Source organism: Beta vulgaris, chromosome 9 (genome assembly GCF_026745355.1).
Source record: "Beta vulgaris subsp. vulgaris cultivar EL10 chromosome 9, EL10.2, whole genome shotgun sequence".
NCBI lineage: Eukaryota > Viridiplantae > Streptophyta > Magnoliopsida > Caryophyllales > Amaranthaceae > Beta > Beta vulgaris.
The window spans coordinates 38,700,066-38,710,185 of record NC_079210.1 but is presented as its reverse complement, the minus strand read 5'-3'; the positions used below and the strand labels follow the sequence as shown (position 1 = coordinate 38,710,185).

Sequence of the window (10,120 nt, the reverse complement as noted above, 5' to 3'; positions counted from 1 at the left end):
CAATCAAATTGAAATGATTTCATTTTCACTCCATGATAAGTATCAAAACAAACCGTAACTAATTTCTCCAGAGATACACATACTCCAGCGGATTCACACACTATCTTGATATCTTAGAATAAGAGAAAATTTCATAGAGAACAATAATTGAGAATGCATGATATGCACTATACTAAATGAGATATAATATGTTCCCTGTAATTAACATCTTCTCATCACTAGCTGAAATTCTTTAAACACGCCACATATCAGTAGTTCCGTTGGAACAACAGTCACTACATACAATTCCTCAATAATAGGCTTTCCGTGGGTTTCCCTACCAACATGAAAAGAGATATCATTAGTGATTATAGTAAAAACTTAAGACCACCCGCACAAAAATATACTAATATGGCATACATAATTATTCCAAGGTTAAATACCAGAGGATTTGGTCTGTGACGATATCCAAGCATCATACGCTTCTTGTACTGCTCGTATATATCATCTTCAGGGGTCACCTCACCAGGTTGCTGGGCACCAACACCCAGATGATCTTTCTTTACATCACCGGCCCTAATAGGATCAGCAATACCTTTCCTAGAACTGCCCAGGCCCTCACCTGCAGGGTCAAAACCAAGATATGATGAATGAGTCCTGTTCAGTGTCAGCCAAATTCAGTTTTCGGTACTGAGAAACAAAAACTGTTTCCTCTGTTCAGTTACAACAGGATTTTCGGAGCCCCATGTGACAAATAGAGAACTTAAAAAATTATAACGGCGACAAATGGCCCCAAGTTATTGAAGTTTTCTGTTGGGAAAATGAGTCAAATAGCAGTAGTAATAATTCATCTACATATGCAAAGCAGCTATTATAGCCACCATAACAGACACTTTAAGAGATGAAATGAGCAGAAATGTGAAGCCCAATCCTGCTAGAACGATTTCAGTTGCATTACTCGCCATTTGATGCATAAATGAATGAATGAGGGAAAATAATTTACTATATCTACTACGAGGCATAAGGCTGCTTTGAATGACAAGATGCCCAATATTATAACGTGTTCTCAAGAATTGGACAAAGAAAATGAATTTGTGCATGTAATGTAACCATTATTCCATTCAGTCAAAGCTTTTTAGACAGTAAAAGATTTTAGCTGGTCAAGTTTTAAGAACCTATCCAGTAAGCCAGAGCACCAGCATAAATTCACATAGATTGAGTATTTAACAAAAACCTATCAAGTCTTAGGCCAGTTCTAGAGAGGACCAAAGAAGAGGGCATTAAATACGTATAAAAGAATAAAAGAGCATGCCAAACGAGCCATCAGGGACATCGAAAATTGAAATCACCTTATAGTACAACACAAGCCACAAAAGTAATTGTTTAAAATAATTATAAGAAATGTATACTTCCTCCATTTTCTAAAACTCGCAACATTTAAATGTGCACACGGATCAAGGAGAGGAGAGAGATATAGAGAGATAAAAGAACTTCATGTGCTAGGAGAGAATATATTGCCAAAAATGTCAACGTTGCAAGTAACAAAGAACTTCCTAAATGTGAAACATTGCAAGTATTGATATACGGAGGAAGTATATTTGCATGGACCTCAGGATTCATGCCTGAGGGGCTGCATGTAATATAGTAAAACACACCTTCTTTCCAGCCCATTTTTGACAAAAGCTTGTGCCCAACATTATCTGCTTGAATTTTTGCCTTATCTGCAACTTTTTGTGCAGCTACATCGTTGCATTTAGCCATAAAGTTCTCTAGCTCTTCTAGTGGTATGTAGTCTCCCATGTGATGACCTTTCTTTCCAGAAGCTGCCATAAGAAATTCATAGACGAGGCAACATTATAATAAAGCAAACATACTAAACTAACAGGTAAAAAAAGCCTATAATATCACAGCGATTACACACTTGCTGAAAGGAATGGAGGAAGCTTTCATGCATCAAAGGTGAAATTTAAAAGATTATAAAATAAAAAAAGAGCTACCAACCATGAAGCTATTGAAAGCAGATCTAGGGAGAGAAAACCCTATTTTATATATGTAATATGAAACTAGTGCATATCAGAATGGCATTTTTCGGGAACTTAGGGGAAGTACTTCCAGAAACATTTCCCCTGTTCTATCTAGAAAATTCCCAAATAACCCTTCTGGTTCCCCAAAATTGGAAAAAAAGGGCCATTGTGATATCCAACTATATGCATACTGATAAATTAGGAAAACCTCAATCTAGTGATACCCAATAAGATCAACGTTGATACTTGATCGTGAGGCTATTACTGAAGGACGACAACCCAAAAAATGTTAGGAATCTAGTGAAAGTAAAAAGCAGTAGACAATTAAAGTTCAGAAAAAAAAAAAAAACTTATAGCACTGTATTAGAAATATAAAAGACGTAAAGTAAAATGGAAGTTGAGAAGGCAGCCGTGGAGGGGTAACAAGAAGCACAGAACAAAAGAAGATACCAGATAGATCATCAGCTAAGGGAGCAGAAATTTAATTTGGGAAGCACTTCATTGAAATTTTATTGGAGGACAAAGCAAATTTCCTGTTCCCTGTTCCCTTTAAGAGAATGACAGATATTAACCTTGAAGAGACGCTGGGGGAGGCATCTCATCTCTTGATTGTTTAGGTGGTCTTTTCTTCTCTTCTGCTGCTGCTTTCTTCGCGTAATACTCCATCATGGCTATGGGATCAGATCTGGAAACTGATGAAGCAGATTCTCCTGCAATATACAAATCTTATAAGTTCTTTTAACCCTCAATCATATTTCATAAGTAACAGAAATTCATAGGCTACAAATATATTAAAAGGCGTCCAATCAAAGAAACGGTGACACGTGGCACTCTTCTCAAGCTTCTAATACACATGTTTATAATCTCATTTTAAAATATTGATAATGTATATTTAGTAGGATTTGAACGCATGACCTTTGAAATGAAATGTGAGAGTTTAACCACTAATCCACTATAATTTGAATGATTAATATTTCATAGTAAAACATAATAAAGTTATAATTATATGTAATTATAAAGACATAGACAAATTTTTTGATCTTTAACACTTTTATTAAGTAATAACATTCTCTTACCACAACCCAATTCCATTGAAATTATTATTTTTATCCCCCAATTCCTTAGAAGTTTTTTTAAAAAGATTTATCATGCCATAACTTTCATTTTCCAATTTTGCACTAGACATAATACTATGAAAAGCTAATACACTTAATTATAAAATTTATAAATAATAATATATTTGATAATTGTAACTGACCTGTGGCATCGTCCGGACCAAAATACTAGTTTATGAATTAAAAATGGATACTTGGAAGACAGCTATCCATACTTTTTGTACGATAGCACAAGTTGCAATGTAATGCTAGATGCAATAGACCCTTGGGGCCTTGGACCCTCCACTAAAAGCAGGGGAGAAATTCATACAATCAACAAACAAGGTCAAAGGGCAACAGAGTTCAATTAGGAGAGGTTAACACTACAAGATACAAGAGAAGATGAGCATCATGGTATTTATGAAAGCTCAAAACCACAAAAGATAAAGGCACGAGGAAATCCTGTCACATATAGCTCCAATCAGGTAGTGTTCACTCTAGCAAAACTCCATATTCAACAGATGTCCACAAGCATTGGACACTATTTTCTCTAGTATTCACTGGAACTTTCAGTATAAGATAGACAAAAGTGCAATGAAAAACAGAAAACTACAAATATTCTCACCACTTCTTGCAAGTGTAGTCTCGACTGAACTGGCTTCATTTACATCATACAAAGCAGAAGCGGGCGTGTGATAGTTCTGCAAATTACTTGACCTTCGAGGAACGCTGCTTGTTGACGCAGTCTTATCAACTGCATATGCATTTTCCACTGGGTAAATACTAGCTCAACACTGAATGCAAACAATTGCCATAAAACAATAATTCCTCCATGGCATATAACTATCCATATGATACAGAAGAAAGCATTGATCCAATCATATCAATAGTGACGAAGACCTTTTTGTGCTCCAAACATTACAGGCTTACAACTAGAAGAAATAACTCCATGCACGGTCCTCCTTTCACATCCAATGCTGATAACTACAGACTTCCCCTATTTCAGAATACATTTTCATGACTAGTATGGGATATCCCAGAATGAAGCTCCTCTTTTATTTTTCAAAGAAATAACACTACATGTATCACATTATAACTCCATCAACTATGGGTTGTTTTGATCAGGATGCTTTAATCGAGGTAAACATGTAATAGAAAAAGGAAAAGTATACTAGAAACATGCCGTCTCCTATGCGTATGTCATAATCGATGATAAACTCTTCTAGGAGGCATGGTTCAAAAATACAATTTCGATCACAATCGCCAAAACGGTTGTGGTTTCGTGGGAATGAAACGGATACATTTGACATGGACTGCCTCTTTGGTTCACCCACAAATTTGGTACATTGTCCTTTTTAGGTGTTACTATGATGATACCCCAACATTATGACAGTATAACAAAAAAATGTTAATTTTTAATTTTACATAAAACCTTTTATATCTCCTACTTTATCATACATTTATTTTCACTAATAACTTAAAAAGTGTTTGTTTTTTTCCCGTCAAAACTACCATCGATCTCGTGATTGTTGTTTGCTTGAAGGTTCTTCTCTCTATCTATTTCTTTTTATGTTGATTACGCCATTATTAAAGAAAGTGTAGGGAGCAACGAGTAAAATGTAGCAACTTGATAAGGGAAATGCCGGTGAAATTGTCTTGCCAGTGTTGATTCGGCCAAAATTTCGGCTTATTTAAATCCACTGGTTTGCAACAGTCAAATTCAGTTCGCCAAAGCTATAAACTGTTCCAAAATGGGTAAACTGAATATATTCAACCGTTTTTCCAAACCATGCTTGTCGGACAGTTATGTAAGGTATAAATTAAATTAAGAGAACACCAGGGTTGTCAAGCCCTAATCGAACACTCGGCCTTATCATCTATACACGCCCCCAAATCAATTACATCATACAAGTCTTCCCAACCAAGACTTAACAACTCAAGCCTTCAATTCACAGAATCATATTCCCTTCGTCCCATATTAATCAATACAACTCTCATTTCCGTCTGTCCGACATTAGTTAATACACCTTTAAAATGGCCAGGTCCCACTAATTTTGTATTGCTTCTCTTGCTCTTTATGAGGGGCCCAGCAATGAATAGGAAACATTTCTCTCACGCATAATCAAAAAGTTTTAGGCCCCACAACCCCCTTACTAAAGTATAAAAATTACCCACTACCAAGTACCAACAAACTCCTAACTCTATGCTGGTCTAAGTGTATCAATTATTGGGTTCAAGAAAAATTGAACACACTATTGGACTGTCGTACCACAAGAAAGAGTAATCAGTAATGAATTAGAAAAGCCATACATTAGACAAGTAGCATAAGTTGTTAATGTTGTGTATCAAGTTGAGGAGGGGATTGTTCATCAAGCTAGCACGATGGGGGTTAATCCACTAATATAATACATGTATGTGTGCAAGACGCAACCAAAAGGCACATGGCCTGCAAGACTCAAAACACACTACCGACAGAAGGATCATTACCACAAATGAGTTCAGCCAGAAAAACTATAGAGATACTTTTTCTACTAGCTCAAAAACAGAAACAAATTGCAAAAAGTTCCATAAACCACGAAGCTTATATGCTCTTAATATTTTTCTTTGAAGTTTTCTGGAGGGAGGGGGTGGGTGATGGAGAGGCAGAGTAGAAAATCAGGAACAGACCATTTTGTGTACTTTGTAAGTCATCGCTTTGTGCTAATGCTTTCTCTTCTTCCTGAATTCGATACTCATAGTACTTGTATTCACTGCAGTCATCATCAAACAGAAATCTGCAGAAGAGAAAATCAAGATGTTCAAGCAAAACTGATTCCGAGAAGCCAGATGAACCAAAGAAGTGGAGAGCCAAGAGTTTACAAATCTAAATACAGGATAACATATTTAACTCCCAGTAGAAACAATTTATCCCCTCAACATAAAATATTAACCTTTGAAAAAATTACTAGACACAAAACAACTCCGTAACCCACATCAGCACATCCAGATTGCTTTGGAAGTCGATGCAACAATAAGTATAGGGTAATACATAGATAGCAAATTCCTCCTTAAAACTTAAAAGTACCAAGGATTTGTAACCTCACATCCTAGCATTCATTTCATTGCTTACCACATTATTCTGTCACAATGTTTTACTCACTATGAATATGCCCAAAATAGATAAAACTACATAATATTTCACTTGTGAAACCATGCGGCAAACAATAACTGAATATAGTCAATATTACTCGTGATCTTTCATCTACCGTGTTAACATCATATTGCATGGATAACGTGCAAAGACACCCATATATCTCAAAGCGTGGCTGCTATAATGCCAAGATAAATGCTTCAAAACTATTTAGTGATTTAGTAATTAAATCTGTCACCCTCAGGTCATGCCCCAGTTCTAGTTAATTTTATGCAGTAAGGTGTGGTTGTCTACTTCCAAATCCCACTTGATATAGGTAGGTCAAATACTAAGCAGGAGCCTAACTTTCCTAGCCTAATATGAGTGATAGAGAGAAACAATCAGGCTGCAGATGGTTCTCATAAGGTCATTACTTAACAAACATGAGTTGCTTAATCAGATTAGAACAGACAGACAAACAACATACCTAAAAGGAGTATTTCCAGGGTTTTTCTGGCGAGTGATATCTTCAATTTGCCTTCCATTTTTAGCCACAAAACTTGCTAGCCTGTCTGCAGCTTTCTTCACTGCAGGGTCACTTGGGGAGGGAGGTGCTGCATGTCACTTAAAGAACTGATTAATACCGAGAGCATGAACAACGCAATGCAAATTACTCTTGTAGCAGGCGTGCCACATTTCCATATCGTTCATTGAACATCTCTTCCCCCATGGTTTTTAGAGACAAAAGATGTAAGCTGCATTCATGAGAGAACACATTTGATAATGAATGGTCCTACTTATTTGCTATTACAAACAGAGAAGGTTACCATACTTCCTGCAGACTATGGGCATGATCACAGGACAAAGGTGAAAAAGGCGTAGAGATCAAAACAATAATAGAGGTGAAAACAATGATAAAAATGCTTAATATTCGCAGTGGAACAATCCACGTGATTAAATTATGTTGCCTTCTTGATTTGTTTGTTTTCTCAACTCCCTCCCATTCCTCATTCCTCCATTACCATGGTTAACCCAAGTAAAATATATTTCCTCCATCTTTATTTTACGTGCAACATTAGGGCATAGCACAAGAATTTAGGAGAGAAACGAACAAAGAGAAATTAAAAAAAGGGCCCCATTTGCTAGGAAAGAGATAGGGATAATATATTGCCAAAAACGGAAAATTTTGCAAGTACGAAAAACAGAGGAAATATGATTCATCAAGAACAACACTCTCTATTCCAATCCCTTACACCTGTCATGGAAGCATATGAGAATGTTTGAACATATAAGTCGAATTAGTTGCGAAAAACGAAATAGGCAGACCTTATGTGGGAAGTTCCTAAATCATAACAGCTATGAACTTTTGTCCATGACCATTTTTCGATATATATTGAACAACAAATACTGTATATTGAGTCATAGATGTTGCACGTAAAACAATATACATTGAATATGAGAACAAGGTACCAATGTCATCTATAATAAGAAGTGAAATTTTTGTTTTCATATACAAAATTTTGTAATCTAATATGCTAAAATTCCTCATGAAACATTCAGTTGAAAAATATATGAACAAAGTTTCTTCATAGCAATTATGAACTAGCCCTCGGCCTTATGCCACTTTATTTCAAACTGAAATACTAACATTCCCTTTCTATTACAACTATGCTTAGATGGCATCTATACATTCCGTATAATCTAGCCCCAAAGGTGAAAACCAATATACATGAACATCTCAAATTCTCAAATCTCAGATGGGCAGCACTATAGCATATTCATATACAACAGCTCTAGTTGGATAAGAAATGTGACCATAGGTAATAGGACAGACAAACCCCAGGATACTATGCCACAGGATCACCTGTCAAAGTCATTAGTGCACCATATGTTTCGACCCCTAAATGTGTAGCAGAAGTCACCAAGTTCTTCTAAGACAATTGAAACTTGAAACATAGTAGAGTCAAGTACTACAGAAAACATGCAACATAAATAAAGTAAAACTCATTTTGAAATAAGAGGGAAGATTAGCTATAAGAAACAGATAGATTGAAAACCAACACAAACAGCACATACAGGGAAAAAGAGGAAAGGCACTAATCCATTGAACAAATAAGGTACTATACTACTATGTAATAAAGTAGACATGAGATATCTATACAGACAGACATTACCAACGTCAAGTTTTCTGGATGACACAACAGAAACATCTGGTTGACCCATTTTCTGTCGTTTCGCAGAAACTCCATCTGATGCATTTTCCGTCTCTTCATCATCGTCACTTAGCTTTACAGAAGGGACCAACAGTTTTGATTTCTGCTTCAAGCTAAACGCAAGCTTGCCACCTGAAGCTGGTGCAGCATTTTTCTGCTGATTATTTTGCTTAACTTCCGTTCCAATTTTAATACTAGAGGTATTAGAGGCTGAGCTCCTCAATAAATTTGTTTTTGGTCTACTATCCTCAACCGCCGCACCCTTATCCTTGTCTTGATGAAGCTGTTTAAACCTCTCCATAAATGAACCATCATTGACAAATAAAGTAGGCGGCACTCCTTTATCCATGGAAAACACACTGATTTTCAAGCTGTTCAGACTTCAGAGGGTTAAGTCATAAGACCTTTCAAATTATTCAGACAATTTAGCCAATTCAAGGAAGAAACCCTAATGTAAAAGCAAAAGTTTTCCTGTTCATACAAAAAAAAACACATTTGCTATGCTTGCTTGTCTCATTGTCTGTAACAAAGCGAGTAATATGGAAACTCAAATCAATATTCATATCCCATCTCACATCCCCAAACAAATCTTCACCATGACACCCACCTCACCCCCACCCCCCACCCCCCAAAAAAAGAATTTATAATATCTTCCAAGTCACTAATATGTTGAGTGAAACCATTGTTTTCTCGTTGAACTAGGCTTGAGGATAGACAATTAGAAAAACTCGATTAATCGATGTTTCGCAAATCACATCCTTATTAAAATGCCGGATACTTGGATATAAAAAAGAATCTAAACGTGATGAAATAAGAACAGAACCCCAATTACATAATCAGTTAAAAATTATACAGCACCTTTCTTCAATTCTGCATGTCAAATATCGATAAACTAAAATCGACTATTTACTCATCAAATACCCCAGAACTTAAATAAGCATATAAAAAGAAGGGATTTTTCCCATGTCCATCAAATCTTCCTACGGAACAAAACAAACGAAAACCTAGAATACAACTTACACCGATATAGAATGAATACTTTACGAATTCTAGACCTAAATTGATTCAATTTGAAACTATTTTAAAATTTTAAAAATATTAGATGTGTAAATAATCGGATCGCACAATTGAGATTCAGTTCTACACGAAACCCTAAATTGAAAGAAGATTATATGGTAAAAAAAGCTGAGATCGATTACGAGAATTAGAAATTTTAATTAAAAAGGTATTGAAACAGAATACCTGAAACAAAAACGCCCAAATTGCGGATGAAGTAAGAGAGCAGGAAGACAAATTGTTGAAGTTGGGTTTTCTTTTGTTTTTCTTTGTGCACTGGTTTATAGGGCGAGGTATAACAACTGAAAAGACAAGGTGGAGTCGTGGAGATAATGCCTCCCTCTGAAAAACAGTATTAGACTAGTAAAACGACCTCGGGTGGAGGTGCTTATGGGTCGGGCTGGATAGGGTTCGAGCCATCCTTAAAAAATGCCTATTGTTTGGGCTTGGCCAAAATTCGGCTAATTTTTTGTATCCAAAACCCATTATTTTAGGTCAAAATCGAGTCATGTCGAAATTTAAATTAAAAAAATTCGGCTTGTCCAAAACTAAAAAAAACTGGCCAAATAATTCTGCTCAAACTCGGGAAAAATTCGGGTCAGACCGTGCTAATTTGACCACCTCTAAAGTCAGGGGTTTCAACTA

At 36.0% G+C, this 10,120-nt stretch overlaps 1 protein-coding gene across 3 annotated transcripts; it reads right to left on the bottom strand.

The window, feature by feature from the left end:
* On the bottom strand, positions 1-9,819 carry LOC104903712 (SURP and G-patch domain-containing protein 1-like protein). 3 transcript variants are annotated; one of them, XM_010691817.4, is made up of 9 exons: positions 9,662-9,819; positions 8,381-8,790; positions 6,694-6,820; positions 5,765-5,871; positions 3,723-3,851; positions 2,576-2,713; positions 1,635-1,802; positions 423-601; positions 1-316 (listed from the first exon to the last, which is right to left on the bottom strand). In XM_010691817.4, exons 2-9 carry the CDS (start codon positions 8,766-8,768, stop codon positions 290-292), a joined length of 1,263 nt encoding a protein of 420 aa, XP_010690119.2. In that variant the 5' UTR covers positions 8,769-8,790; positions 9,662-9,819; the 3' UTR covers positions 1-289. The 3 variants fall into 3 exon arrangements, with proteins under 3 accessions (XP_010690119.2, XP_010690118.2, XP_010690120.2); XM_010691816.4 differs by having other exon boundaries at positions 8,381-8,799; positions 9,662-9,818; XM_010691818.4 differs by having other exon boundaries at positions 8,381-8,778; positions 9,662-9,809.
* Between the last annotated feature and the right edge of the window lie 301 nt (positions 9,820-10,120).

Coding starts and splice junctions, on each gene's coding strand:
- LOC104903712 (XM_010691817.4), bottom strand. CDS start 8,768: ATGGATAAAGGAGTGCCGCCTACTTTATTTGTCAATGATGGTTCATTT. Junction 3,852..5,764: donor CTTACAAAGTACACAAAATG/GTCTGTTCCTGA, acceptor ATGCATATGCAG/TTGATAAGACTGCGTCAACA. Junction 602..1,634: donor AAAAATGGGCTGGAAAGAAG/GTGTGTTTTACT, acceptor TTGACCCTGCAG/GTGAGGGCCTGGGCAGTTCT.